The sequence below is a fragment of the Acromyrmex echinatior genome, chromosome 2, assembly GCF_024713525.1.
Source record: "Acromyrmex echinatior isolate Ae372 chromosome 2, ASM2471352v2, whole genome shotgun sequence".
In the NCBI taxonomy this organism is placed as follows: domain Eukaryota; kingdom Metazoa; phylum Arthropoda; class Insecta; order Hymenoptera; family Formicidae; genus Acromyrmex; species Acromyrmex echinatior.
In genome coordinates, this window is record NC_141853.1 from 8,339,129 (window position 1) to 8,360,080 (window position 20,952).

The window sequence follows — 20,952 nt, forward strand, 5'->3', positions numbered from 1 at the left end:
ATAAGGTATGATACATTGAGTAATCAAGTCTTCTTAGAGAAGAGGGCATTGTTTTAAGATTATACGCTTTCAGTCTTTCCCCTCTTAATTAATTATTAAATTTATTAAATAAATACATTCTCGATAACATTTAATATAAGATGACATAGGAAGGATTTCCCTATTTAATTTATTCTTTCTTTTCTTAAATTCATTTCTGACTTTTTTATAATAACAGAGTTTTTTCAAGGACGCATATTCATATTATATATAACACAGTCGACGCACCATTTGTATAAAAGAATTTGTAGGAAATTTATGATTTTCTAGACGAACTGATATTTTTTATAATCAAGAAATATCACTTTTTTTCCACTTTCATACTTATGGTATTGTTCAGTAATACTATTTCTTGGCTCAACGGTACAAAGTACATTTTCGAGAAAACAGAATTCTATACAAATTGAACTATTGAGATTGCTGCTTCTTTTTCACTAATTCCACCAATTGTTTATAGCGTACTTGGCATTCTTCCTGTAAACAAGCAATATAATTTTAAAATTATAATGATAGATGAAGGTTTACACATTTCTATATATTCCATAAGGAGAAGTATAATATAAATAATTATACCTTTGTTTTCCCCTCGACACAATTTGCAATTTTTTCCCACCTATCTACAGATGTACCTTTGGGATATTTCGTTAAAGCCGCTTCTAATGTCCTTTGCTGTTCTTGACTCCACTCAGCAGTACTGACTATATTTTCACTGCGGGTCTTAATCTTCTTCGGTTTTTCTTCCGCAGAAACTTCTTCCACTGATTCAGCAGACTTCAAACCTTCCTCTTTCACCTAACGTAAAGTATACGCGACTCAACTTCTATAGTCGATTTATTAAGAAATAGAATTGATTGTAACAGTGAGATAAAAGTTAATTGTAACAGAATAATAACCTTCTTAGCCATATGCGTAACTTCCGCGACGGTACGATTCATAACGCTCGCGATTTTTTCCCATCGTTCTGGAGTTCCACCAGGATATTTTTTCACGTATTTTATCAATTCTAATATATCATTATCAGTCCACAAGCCACCAGCTACCGTTGGCTTCTCATAGACATGATTCGTGTAATCGCAGTCCTCTTTCTTTACAGGTTCCTTAGAATTATTACTGCTTCTTTCTTGCGGTGTAAAACCAGACCTACGTTTCCTAATACTACGCGACGTTACTTCTGGTTCAGGCTGTTCATTTTCTTGTGCTCTGAAACAAATATTTAGGTTTTTATGAGAGATATAAATTATAACGAGAAATAATTGTAAACTTACAGTGCCTCTTCTTCCTCTTGTTTTTTCTTCTCTTTCCTCTCTTTCAAGAGTTGAAAGATGAGGCGAATAGTAGAAGGTATAGCTATAACGGAACCTATTATCCACTTTGGTAATTGAAATGGAAGAGTGTTCCACATTGTTGGAATAGGAATCTTTTCTAAAATATCAGCTAAATCTGGAACATCTATTTTGCTCTTTCTATTCTTTTTTTGCAGTTTTTGAAGTTTACTGCCTAAAACTTGTTCCTGTAATCATAATATATAAATATTAATTTTGATATTAATTACATAAAAAAAAGAATGATGACTCTTGGTAATAAAGATATGTTACTCACACAAGTGTACCGTTTTTCAAAATACGACGCCCAAGCTACGAGATATTGCCCTATCGTGATAACTGTGAACAAAATAAGACTCATCTCCAATAATCCCATTTTTCTGACACGGCGATAATAATACACTGCAGATCGCCAATTGGGCAGTCCATTAACAAGTACATTATCATATTTTTGCCGCTTTCCAGGATCTTTCAAAATGTCATAAACAGCGACTAACTGAAAGAGAAATTCAAAGATGTTAATTCAAGAACTTCAGCATATCATACATCTTCGAGTTTCTAAAGTACCTTCCTGAATTGCAGTTCTGCATCTTCCGCTGAGTTTTTGTCTGGATGTAGTTGCAACGACAGGCGTCTGAAAGCCTTCTTGATCTCTGAGGCATTTGCAGACTAAAGAGAAAAACAATTTACGTCAATCTTAATCAGGCTTGTTGCTTCGCGCGTGCATTCGCGCAATTAATCAACATCGCGAATGTACATCCGAAGATATATATACAAGAAAATACCTGCGTAACACCCAGTACATCGTAGAAATTTTGGTTGACCTCCTCGACCACGTCGAACACCTCTAGCTCATCGTTGTCCCACGCGTAGGATGATCTAAACACGTCCAGGAAGCAGAGGACCCCAAAAACGACCGACAGTAGATTCATCTTCGTATATCGCATGCAGACATAATTATATACAATACACGCGCGTTTCTTCTCGGTGCACTATGCCAATTATCCGTATTCTAAGACATAATGTCACTTGTTCAGCCTGAGTCAGCACGAAGGCAGGTTAGAAGTCCTCTTTTTGCCGCAGGTGCCACATTGTCAGATTATCACTCGTGTCTCCGCTCGTCGCGCACATTCGCCGAGATTACTCGCGATTATGGAAATGTTAGAATTACTGCGCGGTCGATACGCATGGAATCGCGAGAATCGACCATCGACTCGACGCGTAGAACATTTTTAACAATTATTTGCAACGCGTCTGAAAATAGAAAAATTGACTACCATCAGTAAAAAGAAAACAAAATTGTTCTTGTTTTTCTCTATTGTTTTCTTCTCATTTTTCTTTTGATAAATTTACTTTAATCATCTCACTTTTAATTTGGATAAAAATATATTTACTGTATATTTAGCGTAAATTTAATTTAATGTTTAATTTATTATGTATTTAAAGAGATTTACGTTTAAGGGGGCGCGCAAAAATAAATATAAATATAATAAGTAAAAACAAAAGTGAGAATGTCAAAGTATAAATATTTACTTTCTTTTTTCTCTTTTTTTTGGATCTTCCAATCCCTCCACAAAAAGTCACAAATCAAAGAGATCAAAATAATAAAACTAACATTGAAAATGATGCTGCTTCGTTCCTAGTAAATCAGCTGATGAGAAGAAGATAAAATGTCTACCTACGGGATATAAAAATTACTAGATTTTTATTACAATAGATACAATAGATTGAAAACAAGCATTACTCGATAAATTATATAATAATTACAGAAGAATGCATTTTATATTTAAGAGCATAATTTTTATATTGTCCAGTAGTTTTTCTACTAGTGGCAATGATTAAAAACTACAAAAATATTTTGTTCAATAAAAATGAAAAAGATGAATATTGCTGAGAATTAGAAATTTTGTTTGGACATATCGCGTAATTTCGATGAATCAACTAACATTACTAGCGCGCAACACGGATCTGATTGGTAGATGGAAAAATGTATTCTCCAATTGCAGATCGATTTATATACGCTGTACAAATATTGTGCTTTTCGAACGCGCAATGATTATTTCAATTGTTGACGGTGCTTATCAATAAAAGAAACCGTTATTTAAGATGGGTCTCGAAGTTGTTAGTGAAATACGAATTTTTAATGAGGGATACAACAAAAGTCGGGATATCAGAGGTATCGTTTACTCGGAAGTCAAGCACGAATCGTTGGAATATGTCGTTCTTACGCGCTGTTATTTCACAGATTCCGGGAATTCGCACAAAATATAAGAGAACATAACCTATGAGGCCATTTATGCGCATTCACATACACATTTCCGGCTGGATAGTAGCAAAGATATTGCTTGTTCAAAATGTTGGAAGGACTCGTTGCTTGGGTGCTGAACAATTATCTCGGCAAATATGTGGAGAATTTGAACACGGATCAGCTCAGCATTGCTTTGTTGTCGGGTGAGGTTATGTCACACTATATTTATTACTTTTGCTATAAAAGCCTTATAAGGCTTGTGTAGTGTTTACAGAATAATTATATATATATATATATATATATATATATATATGTATATATATATATATATATTTGAAGAATAATTTGTTAACTCTATAGATTTGTAACTATAAGCTAAATTAATGTACACTTTTAGAACTTAAAATGAAATTAATATGTTCGATATTTGATGAAAACAAAAAAGTTCTACAGTTTAGAGCAAGAATAAAGAACAGATCTAAAACTTGTCATTTCCCACTGTCATATTCATTATATTGTGTTTCGACATTCACTATCAGTATTGAAAATCTATAGTATATGTAACATGAGATGCTAGATTTTTGGATATATATACTGATAATATATATAACAGAACACATGTATTGATTTATGATAGGAGATAAGTTTATTTTGTGTTCTATATTATCTTTTTTGTAATTATCTTCTTTGTTTTCTATATTGTCTCTTTAGTTCTTTAATATTATTTTTATATAAAAAGTCAATGTTATAACTGTATTATTGCAGTTATATGAGTTATTTTCTTAATGGATCTTTTTTGTAGGGGAAGTTGAACTAGAAAACTTACCCCTGAAACGTGAGGCTCTGCGTCATATTGGGCTGCCAATGGAAGTAAAAGCTGGGTTTATTGGTAAAGTTAGATTACAAGTACCAGTCAGACAGATAAGGACCGCATCATGGGTGATAGGTATAGAGCAGCTCTATTTAGTAGCAGGACCAATTAATTTGGACGAGGTAAAAATAATGTTCTATTTTCTATTATCTCTTAGAATTTTAATAGATTTTCAATAGTATTGACAGATAGTTTATATAAATATATAGATGTATTTATGTTATACATATGTTTTAATATATAATATATTGATAAGTTTAAAAACAAATGTTCACAGTACGATAATGAAGCAGAGGAACAAGCAATACTAGAATATAAACTCAGTCGATTAGATGCTTTGGAAGCCAGATGGAGAGCTGATATAGAGCATGATCCTGGTTATTATGCTTCAAGTTATAGTTCCTGGCTAAATTATGGCACGTCTCTAGTAACAAATATTATTGAAAATTTACAATTAAATATCAAAGACGTTCATATTAGGTATGAAGATGGTATTACACTATCAGATGGTAAGCAAATAGTATATATATATATATATATATATATATATATATATTAGGTGTTGGAATTAATTCGTAGCGTTTTTAATGAAAGAATGTTATTTATTTCACATGAGCATTAAAAAATACATTAATGAAAGTACTTCCCATCACTTGTAAAACGCTACGAATTAATTCCAACACCTAATATATGCATGTATGAATATAATGTGAACAAAAATTTATTTGTTAAATATTGATATTATTATGTTCCTAATAAAACTTTTGATCTTTTTGTATGTAGATAATGGTATTGCATTTGGTATTACAATTGGAGCATTAACTACTCAAAGTTGTGATGCTAGTTGGATACCCTGTTCCACATCTTGGAATCTTACGGATGCGTCGTTTAAGTTAATGGAACTCGATAGTCTTTCGGTTTATTGGAATCATGTGAAAAAAGATCAACTTTTTGGTGATCTTAATCTAGGCGATCTAGCTGTAAGATATGAGAAAGCTCAGTGAGCGTGATAACGTGTTAATCACGTATTCGTACACCTATATTTTATAACAATAATATTTTGTAATCTTGATTTTTAGATCGCCATGAGTAAAAATAAGATTCATCGGCACATTTTATCACCTGTGAATGCAAGAGCGCACATTAAGAGAGATAGAACTGAACGTCCATTGAGGTCTATTAATAAACCGCGTATCGTAGTAGATTTGCTCTTGGACGAAGTACCATTATCTATAACAGATGTGAGAGTTTTACAGATAACTGTAATTGATATACAATTAAACATTGATTCATGCAATATAATTTGAATTATTTTTTTAGCTTCAATATGAAGAAATGGTGAAGTGTATCAAAGAGCTTGATCGTATAGATCGTCGTAAACAACAGTGGCGTTGTAGGCCGGTAGTTCCTGTTAAAACAGCTTGCAAGAAATGGTGGAAATATGCCGCCAGGTGTCATCTTGGCAGAGATGCACTCAAACCGAAACCGTCCTGGAAAAATTTACTTTTTAGAGCTAGGGAAAACATTTGTTACGTTCAAGCGTACGCTAAATTGTTAGGTACAAATGAATATTTTTTAATAACTTCTATAAATTTTTACAATATTCTTGAAATAAAAATTTTTTTTTTCAAATATTTTTTGCTAGGCACGCCTACCTCAATCTTACCTCCAGAAATTAAAACGTTGAAGGAAAAGATCGAGAATGAGCGAAATTTTGACGAGCTTCGGGTATTGAGAGAATTGGCTATGGAGAAAGTGAGACCTGCAAAGTCACGACAAGAACTTAATATGAATGTGCCACAAGGACGTGGCATGCTCGAGCAATGGTTTCCACAGTGGTGGGGCTGGTACTCAAAGACCCCTTACAGCAGCAATGGAACGCAAAACGGAAGTAGCTCGACTACTTTCGACGGGGAATTATTAGATGTTTTAGCGGACACCATGAACGATGATACTCTTTTACGTCGCGACACAGTGTTCGGACAGTTTAATTTCACTCTGGTGCAAGGCGCGGTATCGTTGTGCACTGAGAAAGACAAAAGCAACGGTAGAAAAACTGTGATAGAACTGAAGTTCGAAAGAGTGAACTTGAGCTATGAGTCACGACCCAGATCCGGGTCGCACAAGTTTTCAATTAGTTTGGGCGCGTTGTACCTGCATGATTTTCTCACGGAAAATTCTACATTTCCTATTTTAGTGCAACCTCAAGTCGCATCCAATGGCATATCTTCGCGCATTCGCAATTCTTCAGAGAAATTAACGAAGACGCCGCGTCATTTATTTGAACTGATTTACGAGAAAAGACCGCTGCATATTAATGTAGATCATTTATTGCATGTGTACTCGCAATCCTTAGATATTGTGTACAATCCAACCGTGATATACTGGTTGATAGATTTTATGTGTAAGCCGCATCGATCGGTATCATCCAATCAACGATTCCAGGCGATGAAGCGTCGCACGAGGAGGCAGTTGATTAAGAATTGGGAACAGATTTTGGACGGCGACTTTGTGTATCGTTCGTCTTGGGATCTACAGTTTAAGATCTCTGCACCACAAATCTTATTGGTGGAGAGCTTCGTCGATTCCAATGCGGCCGTGGTGATGGTCGATTTTGGCAAGTTACATTTATCGAATGATGCAAATCTGAATCAGGTTATACTGAAAACAGAATCAACTAATAGTGATGACGAAGATGAAAGATTTGAGACACCTTGCTCCACTCCGCCCGGAAGTCAGGAGAACGGCTCCTTACATGATTTCCAAGGCCTGTCTGAGACGGAGTTGCACAAGAAATTGTATGATCAGTACTCTATCGATCTGGTAGATCTGCAGATTTTAGTAGGTAAGACAAAGGACAATTGGAAGCATGTTCGCACGAGAAGTATGTCGAGCTTGCACTTTCTCGAACGTTTCAACATATCGTTGCAAGTTGAACGACGTGTCTTTACTACTTCGGATCCTAATTTTCCATCAGTCACGGTATCTGGTAATCTACCGAGACTGGTAGTGCATGTAAATGAGCAAAAGGTAGGCGCAATACGTTTAATTTATAACTTACTGTCGAGCTTCTCCAACTCTGCCGGCATCCCGCAAACAGAAACTGTTATAGAACCGAAGAGTCCTAGGAAGGAAGAAAATCTGGATCGTTCCTTAAGCCATGCGGTAATGGTGCAATTTATCATCGATCAGATGGCCTTTGAACTGCAATCGAGGGGTCGCAGTGTAGCAGAGTTGCAAGTGTCCGGCGTTCGGGCAGCCCTCAGTAAACGAATGGCAGATCTGAGCCTCTCACTTTCCGTTCATGGTCTTCTCTTGGTCGATGCTCTTCAAGAATTCGGGCCCGATTTCGAACTACTGGTGGCCAGCCACAAGCATGTCGGCATGGACAGCGTTTCCGGTAGATTAAGGGATTCAGAGCCGACATCACCTGTCTCGCCAGAATCACCCGAGTCACCAGATTCCACGAGACCACCACGGTTGACATCGCCTGTCGCCTTAACCAATGCCTTGTCCACTTTGGTGAGCAAAACTAAGACCTTGCATTCGCCCAAAAATAATTCATCAATTTGTCTAGAAAAATTGGATTCAGAAGCACTGATTATTATGGAATTGACGTTGGTAGATGACCCTACAGAAAATTTGAGAATGGCAAATATACAATTCAATAATTTGGATATTATTGCTAATCAAGAAACGATAGTGGAATTGCTAGGTTTCTTCCGAAGAATCTTACCATTGCAAAAATCACGATTGGCCTACATTGCGAGCCAAGACGATTCGTTGTCAAGTCAAAGTACAGAAGTAAGATCAATGTCAACGAGAACCGAGATCACCTTTGACTTCCATCGCTTGAATGTGTTACTTTTGCGCGCAGTTGTGCAAGATAATCACTTAGTGGGGCAAAAAATTGCTACGGCGACTATGTCTGATGCGCGCATACAAGCGACTTTAGCCGCGAATACGTCAATCTCAGGCTCTCTCGGTGGAGTACAAGTTCTTGATCAAACGCCAACCGGGAAGACTCATCAACGAATAATCAGTGTGGGTAGGGATCCTTTGGCGGATCCACCACATCACCCGCTTGAGCACTTCAGTAGTCTGTCTGATCAGCCAGAGGCGTTCAGATTTGTGGCCAATCGCAACACCAGGCAAGTCGACGAGGAAGACTGTGTGGAAATGGATCTCGATCTCACGATACGCGTGGCCAGCGTCTGGTACACTCACGCACCGCATCTGATATCTGAATTACGTTCGTGTGCCGATGAATTTAAACAATACTTAAGCAACTTTGCACGCCAAATTAGCGCAGCAGCCACTGATATGGCAATTGGTCTGGTAAATGCCGATGATTGGACTATCCCTTCGCGTAAACGGTTGCCGAGTGTCTCGGTTGATCTAGATAACGCAAATGCGTTATCGCTTAGATTAGACGTACTTCTAGAAAGCCCAGTACTCGTAATACCACGTTCTTCACATAGTAGACAAGTATTCGTTGCTCATCTCGGTACGATGTCACTGCGACATGAACCTCACTTGGGATCTATGGCGAAGCACAAAGTCACACTAGAAGTGCGCGATATGAATCTGTATTCTCTTGAAGTATCTGCCAACGTTGGTCAGTCTCAAAACAATCTGCCGAGAGCCGAGGAGATGTACTCGTGTAAGGAGTTGGGCAAACCAATATTGCACGACACAACGCTGAAGATCTTGGTAGAGAAGCAAAACACCTTAACGCAAAGTATGAGTTTCCTACTCGACGGCGGCGATTTTACGAATAACAGTCCAATTGTGCAGGTCCATGGCGCTGTGATAACGCCGTTAAAAGTATCGTTGTCACGCGGTCAATACGAGCAATTACTCGATACCACTCATCGATTATTCTCCATGCCTGCTGTGACCGCTACAGCCGCAGTGTCGGAATACGATGATTTTGATGGGATATCCAACTACTCGGAGAAGCTCGATCTTTATGTGAAGGTCTCGTTCGAGCTGCCAATCCTCAGCGTGGAACTGAAGCAGGCACATTCGGAACAGCCGCTGGTGGAATTGTCAATGCGTGACTTTGTTGTCAAGTATGACAAATTACATCGAAACGAGTCCAATGTTCAGGTCGCACTGCGGTCCCTTTTGATGGAAGATCTTCTGTGCCCGATCGGCTCGCGGCATCGTTACATGATGCAATCGTCGGCTCCTACACGCGCGAAACTGCCTACCGGCGTTTCCAAATCGTGCCCAGATCTCGCGTTTCTGCGACAATACAAGAACGCCTTCGGACGTGGTAGTCTGCCAGATAGATTGGAAACTTACACTCTGTACGACGCGATTCCGGCGCATTGGCACAGGAAACCGGCGATCTCGGCAGTCGACACACCAAACACGCCACCTCCATCCCCAGGCGGCATCACCAGTGAAGAGAACTTGGTGTTAATGAGCATCACCATGACGCGTCCCGAAGAGAACGGCTGTATCACACCGGAAGATCGGTTTCATCGCAAAATGGTAACCGTGGACTTCAATTGTCTGGACTTGGTGATAAGCGTGGAGTCATGGATGGTAGTGTTTGACTTCTTTGGGATTGCAGGCCTGTCTGGAGCGACGAGTGACGAAGTCGCCGCGCATCGTGCCACGCCGGACAGCGATAGCACCGGCGTGAGCAAGGTAGACGACAATTTACCAGAGAGATCAGAAACGGAGATAGAAGTGAGATCGTTGACGCTAGTGCTGACGCAGCAGGAGCGTGAGATAGCCAAGGCCAATGTATCTAATGCCAGCATGCATATTCTTAAGACGGTTGATGGAAAGACCAAGGTATCAGGATCTTTAGGTTCAATGTCATTGCTGGATCTAACGCCGCACGGTCGATTCTACCGCGAGAGATTTCTGTCGTCCGGCAGGAAGGCTCTAAATTTCCAGTACTCGAGCTATGCCGACTGTGAGGATCGACCTCATGATGCACGACTCAAGCTAGAAATGTCTGCCGTGCATTACGTTCACACTCAAAGATTCGTAGCGGAATTACAGGCTTTCTTCAGTCATTTCTCACAATTGTGGAGCATCATGCGAAATCTGCGGGCCGGTGTTGGTGCTGTAATAGATATGAATAAGCGTGGCACGCGACTGTCGTTGCAATTGCACGCTGGTGCACCAGTAATATTGTTACCAGTGAGTTCTAGGTCCGACGAACTGATTCTATTGGATCTGGGAGAGCTCACAGCACACAATAGGTTCGACACTTCATTAGTTGTCCCGGATTGTTTACTAGATGTGATGCTGCTCGAGTTGGTCAATATGGATGTATATGCGGCAAGACGACTCAAATGTGATTCGACCCTAAATGAGGACACGGATACCTTGATGGTAGGTGGCTTTCTCATTAAGAAGATGGGCCCTTCATTGCTTACAGAAAAGTGTCATCTGAAATTACGCGTCGAACGAAATCTTGACACTTACATCAGCCGCGATATACCCGATCTCAGCGTGCATGGTATATTGTCGACGATGGATTGTGCCCTGGATCCGGAGCAGTATATGCTGATTCGCGGCCTTCTATCGTACAACATCGGCGAGAATTTGGACGATCTGCGCCTCCTTGTACAAGATTTGAATCACACGGTGGAATACGCGATTTCGACTGCAGACAATCGCGTAAAGACATGGACTCGATCCTGCATAATTCTCGAGCTGGTAAACGTGACGGTGAAACTGCATCCGAGTCACAACATTGCGGCGCTTGCTTGCATCAATTTTATCAAGTCCCGACTGACGCTGGACTCGCTGAGCGACGGTTCACAGGACATCGATCTGGTATCGCAGGAAATCCTAATCACAGACACGCGTTTTCAGAACGAGCCGGTGGATCGACAGTGCAACGTGTTTACGCGAATTCTACAGCCATTGAGAGATACAGCTGACACCGAGGCCGGGCAGGACCGTGTTCAGGCGGAGGTGCATCATCGGAAGCGTAAGGCTTACTCGGCTACTACTATTCTGTTGCATAGCATGCGACTGACCGCTATCCTGGACTGGTGGCAGGCCGTACGAGATTTCCTGTTGCTGAACTCTCCGGAACCGGATCCTATACCTGGCTCCGTGCACGTGTCAATTGTCAATCAAGAGACCGAAATCATCGACACCGCTACGACCACCGTACCATTTGAACTGAAAGTTAACATCACGGACTCCGAGCTCGTTATCGTTGAGGACACCGCGATTCTCGACACCAACGCCGTGATTCTCAAAACAACTGCCGTCTTATCGTACCGTTCGACGCCGCAGGAAGGCGAGAAACCGCTTTCATGCAATCTTTCGCATTGCGAGCTATTTTCATGTATCTTGGGTCTAGAAAATGAGACTGCTCTATCAATCATCGATCCAGTCGGAGCGAGTTTAGATCTGACTCAAGATAAATGCTTGGAGATTCAACTGCAACCATTATGCGTGAGATTGAGCTACCATGACGTGACCATGTTCTCTAGAATGTTAAGCTCTCTACCCAAACAGACCTTATGGGCGAAGCAGAGATCGAGTGAAGCGGTGATGGAAAGCAGCCAGATGAACAGCCCGGTGCTGAAGCTCATCTCTTTAGGTTTTGCAGAAGCCGATTGCAAAATCGCATTGGACCACTGTGATGGTCAGCTAGATGATGCCGCTCTGTGGCTGACGCAGAATGCGATGCCGACAAGTACCGTCGCAGTGAGCGATGATTCGATTTTTCGAGCTGTAGAACTGCAGGTGTCCTGCATGCGAATCTGTATCATCGATGATTGTCGCGACGCGGATGTGCCGCTTCTGGAAATCACTTTGGCGGATTTTAATATGCGAAAGCTGAGCCAACATCCTGGCTTACTGTCTGCCACTATTGGCGTGGACTATTATAATCGAGGATTGAGTGGTTGGGAACCATTCATTGAACCTTGGAGAGCGAACATTGAATGGGAACAGATATTTACTAGTTCGTTCGATCCAAGGAGACTACACGTGTCCATTAACTCCTATGATTCTGTGAACGTTAATGTTACGCTGACGTTGGTTGAACTTGTGCAATTAGTCAAACACAACTGGACGCAGGATTACTATCTATCTAATGGAAACACGATTGCCAGCAAATCGGTAACGAGGGGACAAATGTATCGACGTCGGTCGCCTTTTATACCTTTCGCTCTGAAAAATGACACTGGCTGTCAGCTTTGGTTTAAAACGTTTATCGCTACTGCGGACGAGACGACAGATGTTAATAAATCATCTCAAGCGAAGAATAACCTAGACAAGGACGATACATGGATAGAGGTGATTCCGGGAGACACCACGCCATTTACTTTCGAAGAGAGAGGTAAGCTGAGGCATCATGCGACGCATATTGTCAGAAGACATCAGATTGCGGTTTTGGTCGAAGGATGGAAACCGGTAGATCCTGTGACCGTTGATCGCGTTGGTATTTACTTTCGACACGCGAATGCTGACGTTACCGGATTTCAGGTAAGAATATTATTTTATACTCTCATTTCATATTCTTTACATTTGGACTAAAACAAGCAGTGTTATATGTATTTATCATCCTGTAGTTTTTGTATTGCTTTCTGTACTGTTTATATTATTATATATATATATTTTATATCATTCTAGATATCATTTTTTATATCTTTTTTATATTTTTTATATATTTTTATTAAAAAATTTTAATTATTTTTTTTAAATCTCATATTATCTCATACTTTTTTTATCATATGCTCTCGTATATATTTTTAATTGCTCAAAAAGAATTCAATTTGAAGCTTTTTATACTAGTATTATAAATATTATTGTAGTAATAATAATAGTACTAGTAATAATAGTAATAGTAATAACAATAATGTTCATTTTCAGCCGATCATATCGAAAACTAGAGTTGTATTTGCTGTGGAACTTGAAGGATCCGCTAGGAAGTTAGTTACTATTAGATCAGCTCTTCAGGTGTCCAACAAGTTAGCTCACCCGATTGAAATTAAAATGGAGAAATCATTAAACATGTTAAACCAACTTGGATGTCAGTTTTTTATCTTTCGTAATTTTTGATGGCGATTAGCAAATCTATATCAATTGTACTCTTTTAGATTTGCCACTGACATTAGTTAGCACTGGAAGAATTCTGCAAGTGCCAGCGCAATCGGTGATGTCTGTGCCTTTAACGCACACCGGAGTGCAGATGTGTTTCAAACCGCTCATCTCGAACTACTTGTTTCAATATGGCATGGAATCGGTGAATTGGACAGTAGTTAAGAAGCCATTAGAGGTAATGGAGAACTACGTCACTTGCCGGACTAATCAGAACAATATATTCAGGTAAATAAAAGAAACTTTTCCCTTGATGAAACTAGCGAAACTTAATATTTTCTGTTACCATAGAATGTGCGTGGCTATCAGACGAAATAATTATCCTCCTGACGGTATGCAAGTGTTGCCGGCACACACGATTACGGTAATGGCACCTATAACATTAACGAACTTACTGCCATATGAATTAATATATGAAGCAGGTGTAGAAGGCGGTAGAATCACGCCTGGCTGCAGCGCGGATTTACATTGTGCAAATTTGAACGAACAACTGGAAATTACGATTCAATTGGATGGTTATCCAGGATGCGGAGTGGTAAGTATGACAATTAATAGTAGTTTTACTATAGTTTTACTATATCGAATTTTATTCTTTATTTCTTCCGATAATAGTAAGTAATGCGATAGATAATAATCAAATACAATTACATATTTCAGATAATATTGCCACCAAACAGCTCTTCTTATACTGCTCGTCTCAAATTATTGGATTCCTCTAGCAGAATGCTTTACCTGCAGGCAACTGTGGCCATGGAAAAAGGTGCAGCCATGCAAATCAACATCACCGCACCTTATTGGATAATAAACAAGACCGGCTTGCCGTTAGTGTTCAGACAAGAGGGAGTTGGTATCGAGGCTGCGGGACAATTCGAGGAGCATGAGAGGGCGAGGATGGTAGCGCCGTTGCTATTCTCGTTCAGTGATGAAGAAGCCAGTAGAACTTTGTCAGTCAGGATCGGGACGGAAGTTCATTCTCATGGAGTACCACAATGGTCTCAACATTTTCACTTGCAGCCTGGAATTCACGTAAGTATATCTCATGTAAAATTTTTATTTCGATTTTTATTGTAACAACTTCAATATTTTATTAATAAAATATTAAATTATACATACCATGCTTTTGATTTATTTTTTGATAATTAGGTAACTATTATTTTCGAATACGAAAGTAAATTCATAAAATTTGTTAGTATTTTAATCATTCTAACGATGATTACGCTATGATATTGTACAGGTTCATCGCTTGAGAATTAGTTTACGCGATGGCAGACCTGATATAGTCTACTTGATTAGCGTGGCCACTCGCACAGCAAGAGGAAGATACAGAGCCACTACAGTGGTTACATTATCACCAAGATATCAATTGCACAATAAATCATCTTATACATTGGAGCTGGCACAGAAATGTTTTACGACGACTATCGTAAGTTTGCTACAATTAATTACTATGATGACAAAAAGTGATAAGTTGTTGTTCTTAATGTAATATTGATTTTAGTCCAATCCGGATGCTCAGGCTACATATATAACGACTATGCCCGACTGTCACATGCCCTTTCATTGGCCACGACTGGACAAAGATTTATTACTCTGTGTCAGGATCACCAACGTTCGGGATTGTATGTGGTCAGGCGGTATTAGATTGGATGATAATTACTCATTGACTATTAATGTCAGAGACACAACAGGGAAGATGCATTTTCTGCGAGTAGATGTAGTGCTGCAGGAAACTACCTTCTTCATTGTATTCACTGATGCCGATACTATGCCACCACCTATAAGAGTAGACAATTTCTCAGAGGTTCCTTTGCAAGTTAATCAGGTATATCTATATTATTGAAGATCCATGTATAAATTAGAATATTAATATATTTATATCGGGTTGCTATTATTTTTATGGCTAATTTTTATTATTTGCAACTCTGTATTTGTAGATCGGAGTTCCTGACAGCCTACGGTGGACCGTGAGACCCCATTCATCAGTGCCATATGCCTTAGATGAACCAATAAAAACTGCCGGTTTAGTGCTGACAGCACCTGGAGATGTAACAGCTTCTTACGATTTAAATAAATTGGGAGAGGGTAGAGGACTGACTTACGAAAACTTTATTTATATTGCATTCACGGGTACTATATTTTAAAATAAGAACTAAAATATATATATATATATATATATATATATATACACATATACAAAATAAAAATATATATATTAATAAATACTGATTATACACTTTTATCATGACAGGTACTTTCAAAACTGATTCCGATCTTGGGACAAGCGAAAGCAATTTAGATCCCCTGGATGTAGAAACTCAAAGATTGGTCTTAGAAGCTGGTTCTGGTGGTTGGGTTGCCCTTCGGAGGAAACAGTACGGTGACAGGGCGCAGCTTTGGAGAATGACCGGAGATGGACAATTGCAACACGAAGGTAATATAAGAATATCAATGTAATTATTTTCAACATAATTTATATAAAAAGATGATAGCGTATTTTATTTTCACGTACAAAATTTTAATGAGACAGGCTCCAGTCCACCAAGAGATAAACATTCTAAAATTCCGGACACGATATTCGTTTTGGACATAGCAGGCACCGCACCGCAACCATTCACTTATTGCGCTCTCGCCCTGAGGAAACCGGACCCTAGGCGACGATCGACACAGACCTGGCGATTTACTGACGACGGACGTCTATGCTGCGCACATAAGAATATGTGTGTTCAGTCAAAAGATGGCTTTATGGGACTATACGAAGGTTGGGATTGTTTTCATTTGCACGCTAATTATTAAATTGACAAAGATTGTTCGCGAAAGTTGTGAATTTCTTTTTTATCACGCGCTTTATCGTCAAATATATTTTCTGTTATTTTGTGTTGCTTTGAATTAGTTCAACATATCCTTATTTGCAAATTAATTATCATTTTTGTGTGATGTATATCTAATGCTTCTGCTTGTAAATGCGAAGCATAAAACGTAGTAAGTTGAGCGTACGGTACCGTTGAAATTGACAAAATGATTTAAACATTTAATGAAAAGAACATTGATGACAGATGCGTGACATTTATTTTATAATATTATATTTTACATTCTATAGTTTTATCTGCCAATTATCTAAATCTATCGTTGTTAGGAGTCCTCAATTTTTTTAATCATTATTCCTTTCTCGCTGTTTACTAGAGAGACCTAAATTGATCATAAATGTTGCAGGCGGCAGTGTCGCCCGTTGGCAAATGTGTACGTATAGTTTCAAAGTACACATTAAAATTGGCTGTTTCCTTATCCTGAGCCCATAAGTATTATAATAAACTATAATATATACCTCTGCTTGTTTTGCCCCTTTTTTTTCTTTTTTTTTCTTGCATATCTTTCCAGAAACGTCAAAGCGCGATGTAAAGAAGAAGAAATCTTTTTCTATACAAAGTCTTTCAAGAGAAGAATACATTGTTTTCCAAATAAAATTTTTACAAATAAAAATAAAGTTGCTAAATAACTTGTGAGCTTAGTCAATCACGACGTTATCGTACTCTGGCGTACAGTGCTTCTGCATTCGCAAATTTTTTTAGTCGTACAATCTTATCGTGAATATTTTTCATGCACAGTAAAAGGAGCGTTGTTATTTTTAGGGAGTGAAGCTGTACTAGGTCCTCAAACACATGGCAATCCACTATCGATCGAGCAACGTGTGGGTAGACAAAAGTTGCGACCGGGTTCTGGATTCTTATCGGTCAGAGTGACCACTGACGGCCCAACTCGTGTTCTGCAAGTTTTGGATATCAAGGAGAGGGTGTGTGTCAGCTTTATAATTTGTCAGCTTAAAGTTTATATTATTTTTATTTATAATTACCTATTTTATTAGATTATTCTGAATATTAATAATATTATTTACATAATAATGTAAAAAGTAAATCTTTGATGACACTAAGAATAAATGTCCAAGTTAATTAATGCAAATCTTTTTACATTTTAGAAGAAAACGTTTGCCTTACTCGAAGAACGCGATTGGTCACACATCGCCGTAAGTCATCGGCCTACTCAGATCAATGCCGATATTAAAAAATTGGATTCTAGCGAATTAAATCTGGAGCTAAACTTGCCGGCCGGTCTCGGATTGTCTATTGTATCGCAAAGGCCGCTAGAAGAGCTGTTATTCGCACGGCTAGCTGAAATCTCCTTTGATCTTGTGCGGACCCCATTGAATACCACATTGGATCTGAGCGTCGCTGACGTTCAAATTGACAATCAATTATTCGAGGCACAGTGCACCTCGGTTTTATTTGTGACACGATCATCTCGTACAGAGGATGAGCATCGACCCGCCCTTCATTTGGCGATGGAAAAATTACAATCAAAGAGTCAGAATGCCGAGATTTATAAACATGTCGTAGTGAGCGTCAAACCTTTATGCGTACACTTAGAAGAAAAATTTATCCTGAAACTGGCAGCTTTCCTCGGAATTGGCAAATCAGAGTTGGAAGTACCTGTTGACGAGAACGATTTTAAAGCACAAAGATTTATTTCCGAAGTGTCTGCTGCACATTCTAAGAGATATTACTTTGGCGCTCTGAAACTTGTTCCCAATCAAGTATGTAAATATCGCTATGGTAGATGATTATTTTTTTCTTTCACATAAATATTATCAAATAAACTACTTATTCATCTGGCATACATATGAATTATTCTTTCTTTAGGTAAAACTTAGTGTGCTCACTACAACGAAATTGCCACATCATTTGCAAACTGTAAAGAGGAAATTAGGGTTGACTCTAATTAACTTTGAGAATGCCACTATCGAATTAGAACCATTTGTCAAGAAACATCCTTTCGAGAGTAGTCAATTCCTAATACATTCCATTGTAAAGCATTACAAAGATGTATGACGATTATAGATTATAATGTATAACTCTTTTCGCTTGTCTATTGATTTAGCAAATAAATTCCATGACATTTTAGGAATTGAAATGGCAAGCTGCAGTTATTCTGGGTTCCGTGGATTTCTTAGGAAACCCTCTTGGATTCATGAATGACGTCACAGAAGGTGTTTCTGGCCTTATTTACGAAGGCAGCGTGAAAAGTCTAGTGAAGAACGTCACGCACGGTATTTCAAATTCGGCAGCAAAAGTGACAGAATCTCTGTCAGATGGTTTAGGGAGAGTGATTATGGACGAAAGACACGAAGAGGCCAGACAGAGGATCCGGGCTAACACTACGGGCAGTAGCGATCACTTGGTAGCCGGCTTGAAGGGTTTCGGTTTTGGTCTACTTGGTGGTGTCACCAGTATATTCAAACAAACATACGATGGAGCAACCAGCGAGGGTTTTCCAGTAAATATTTTAAAATAAATCTGATTCTTTAAATAAATATTATTTGTAGAACTTAAATAAAGCTAAGTAAAATTTTAGGGTTTCTTCGCGGGTTTTGGAAGAGGAGTAGTAGGTACAATAACGAAACCCGTCGTTGGTGTCTTAGATTTGGCAACGGAGACAGCTAGTGCTGTGCGAGAGACAAGTAGAAGGTAATATATTATATGATTCTATTATGTTGTATTCATATTTGTGTTTCTCTGCATTGTAAATATCTCTTCATGTCTGATCAATTCTTTTTCATAGCGCTCATCGTGCAATACCAAAACGCGACCGACCACCACGTGTCGTCAGTGGTTCTACCGGATTGTTGCCGCCGTACAATCGTCAGCAAGCCGAGGGTCAGGAGTTCCTGTATAGCATTAATAATCGCGACTATTCCGAGCTTTTCGTTGCTTACGAGTGTTTGTGCAGCGGTTCGGAGAATCTTAAAATGCTGGTATCCAATGAGAGAGTACGCGTTATTTCTGGTGGCACGAAAGCGGTGGTGACCCAAGTAAGTTTGGCGGATCTTCTCTGTTGTCAGCCGATGCAGAAGATTCAAAGCAACAACGTCACTCTGCATTACATAGAGTTGATATCCAGATTCGATTCATCAGCCGCAGTCAATCTAGATGGATTGGCCGAATTGTTGAGACGGCCAAAGGTGCGCTGTGACAACGAAGAGGTGGCAAAACGGGTAAGTTATAAATGGAGTGTAATTTTAAACTGATACAAATATTTTTCTTTTTTTTCATTACAACTGAACAAAGATCTCAATATATTATCATTTATTTTCTTCATCGTAGGTATCACAACAAATCAATTACGCCAAGGGGATGCATGAGGAACGAAGTTTGACGTTGTCATCATCAGATAATATGTTAGACGACGTACAACACTATAAGTAATCGACTGTGCGATTAGAATTCGATCTTACTTCTGACGTGTTTTCCCGGATGTACTCTCTAGTCAAATTTTTAACTGTATCGCATACAATGCACGAGAATCTATAATGCCTTAGTTACGACGCTTAACGTTAAGTTTACAAGAAGACTGATATGAATTTTCGTAAAAGTAACTATGCCACAAGGCATAAAAATCATTCGAGTGTCAATCAAATTCTAATTTTGCGTCTTGCAGCTGTGGTACAGATGGCATAGAAATTTTTGATACGGATCGATAAAGTGTAAAAATGTAAAATAATCATAGAATCAATTTTTTTTAATGATGTACATATACGTGTACATATGCCAGTTTATAATGCGCGTGCAGGATATTCTAGAATCACCGTTCTCGATGAAGCTATCTCGACAGAAAATGTTTAATAAAAGAGAAATTTTTTATTTCTGTAATAAAGCTATGTATTTTATTATGCTCCTAGTTTTAATTGCTTGTAATTAGATCGGCGCATCGATTTCAAAGATAGACTTTTCTGCTATTTTTGGCGTCTATAACTAGGATGCGGTGATTTTGGGACACGTTGTATCTATGTACATATATGTATTAAAATTAATATTGTGGATTATTTATTCACGACGGGATGACCTACTTAACGCAATACTTAGAACCAAAACTTTTAGCATACATAGTGCACATTTAGTACAAGTATCGTAGAACGTGTTCAATCTTTTTTTTATATACATATACATTTTTAGTAACACAGTTTTTAGATTTTTTTTCTGTTTTAATTGTTCGCACGTTTTATTTTACAGTATCTCAAATGTGCTATTTTGTACAGAACAACTTGTACAGAACCCCTTGTGTATGTACAAACACAGAGTATAACAAAATTGTCAAGTATGTAAATTCTGTACAAATAGATTTAGTCAGCTATATTTAAGTACTTTTGTAAAGCTGGCGTACGAGATGCGAAATAATATATGTTTGTAATATATATCATGTTGATACTTGTTAAGTAAATTAATAAATGTTACAAGTATGACAATGAATCGGGATATGAAAGGACTTTTACATTTTATATTCCAAGATGCTGCAATTATTACGAAACAAATTAAAATAATGACAGAGAAATT

The 20,952-nt window shown here is 38.5% G+C and overlaps 2 protein-coding genes across 4 annotated transcripts; one reads left to right on the forward strand and one right to left on the reverse strand.

Annotated features, from left to right (window-relative positions):
• Positions 1-75: 75 nt before the first annotated feature.
• LOC105154348 (dnaJ homolog subfamily C member 1) lies at positions 76-3,003 on the reverse strand. 2 transcript variants are annotated; one of them, XM_011069826.2, is made up of 8 exons: positions 2,895-2,996; positions 2,147-2,615; positions 1,929-2,030; positions 1,639-1,857; positions 1,305-1,549; positions 933-1,239; positions 613-831; positions 76-513 (listed from the first exon to the last, which is right to left on the reverse strand). In XM_011069826.2, the coding sequence occupies exons 2-8, from the start codon at positions 2,306-2,308 to the stop codon at positions 448-450; spliced, it is 1,320 nt and encodes a 439-aa protein (XP_011068128.2). In that variant the 5' UTR covers positions 2,309-2,615; positions 2,895-2,996; the 3' UTR covers positions 76-447. The 2 variants fall into 2 exon arrangements, with proteins under 2 accessions (XP_011068128.2, XP_087258912.1); XM_087402786.1 differs by lacking the exon at positions 76-513 and having other exon boundaries at positions 613-859; positions 2,895-3,003.
• A 377-nt stretch (positions 3,004-3,380) lies between these two features.
• On the forward strand, positions 3,381-20,881 carry Vps13D (vacuolar protein sorting 13D). 2 transcript variants are annotated; one of them, XM_087402775.1, is made up of 25 exons: positions 3,381-3,537; positions 3,607-3,812; positions 4,412-4,602; positions 4,758-4,989; positions 5,264-5,460; positions 5,560-5,721; positions 5,801-6,038; positions 6,126-12,958; positions 13,346-13,505; positions 13,573-13,801; positions 13,865-14,108; positions 14,231-14,599; positions 14,808-14,996; positions 15,072-15,395; positions 15,508-15,700; positions 15,822-16,004; positions 16,101-16,331; positions 16,784-16,810; positions 17,200-17,360; positions 17,544-18,158; positions 18,265-18,447; positions 18,527-18,898; positions 18,977-19,089; positions 19,184-19,616; positions 19,726-20,881. In XM_087402775.1, the coding sequence occupies exons 2-25, from the start codon at positions 3,716-3,718 to the stop codon at positions 19,825-19,827; spliced, it is 12,078 nt and encodes a 4,025-aa protein (XP_087258901.1). In that variant the 5' UTR covers positions 3,381-3,537; positions 3,607-3,715; the 3' UTR covers positions 19,828-20,881. The 2 variants fall into 2 exon arrangements, with proteins under 2 accessions (XP_087258901.1, XP_087258902.1); XM_087402776.1 differs by lacking the exon at positions 16,784-16,810 and having other exon boundaries at positions 3,382-3,537.
• The last annotated feature ends 71 nt before the right edge of the window (positions 20,882-20,952 follow it).

Excerpts from the sequence above, each read along its gene's own strand:
- LOC105154348 (XM_011069826.2), bottom strand. The coding sequence starts at position 2,308 with ATGCGATATACGAAGATGAATCTACTGTCGGTCGTTTTTGGGGTCCTC. Across the intron at positions 832-932 it reads TTACGCATATGGCTAAGAAG|GTGAAAGAGGAAGGTTTGAA; the intron begins GTTATTATTCTG and ends ACTTTACGTTAG. Across the intron at positions 514-612 it reads GTGTCGAGGGGAAAACAAAG|GAAGAATGCCAAGTACGCTA; the intron begins GTATAATTATTT and ends GCTTGTTTACAG.
- Vps13D (XM_087402775.1), top strand. The coding sequence starts at position 3,716 with ATGTTGGAAGGACTCGTTGCTTGGGTGCTGAACAATTATCTCGGCAAA. Across the intron at positions 4,990-5,263 it reads TGGTATTACACTATCAGATG|ATAATGGTATTGCATTTGGT; the intron begins GTAAGCAAATAG and ends TTTTGTATGTAG. Across the intron at positions 15,396-15,507 it reads TTCCTTTGCAAGTTAATCAG|ATCGGAGTTCCTGACAGCCT; the intron begins GTATATCTATAT and ends CTGTATTTGTAG.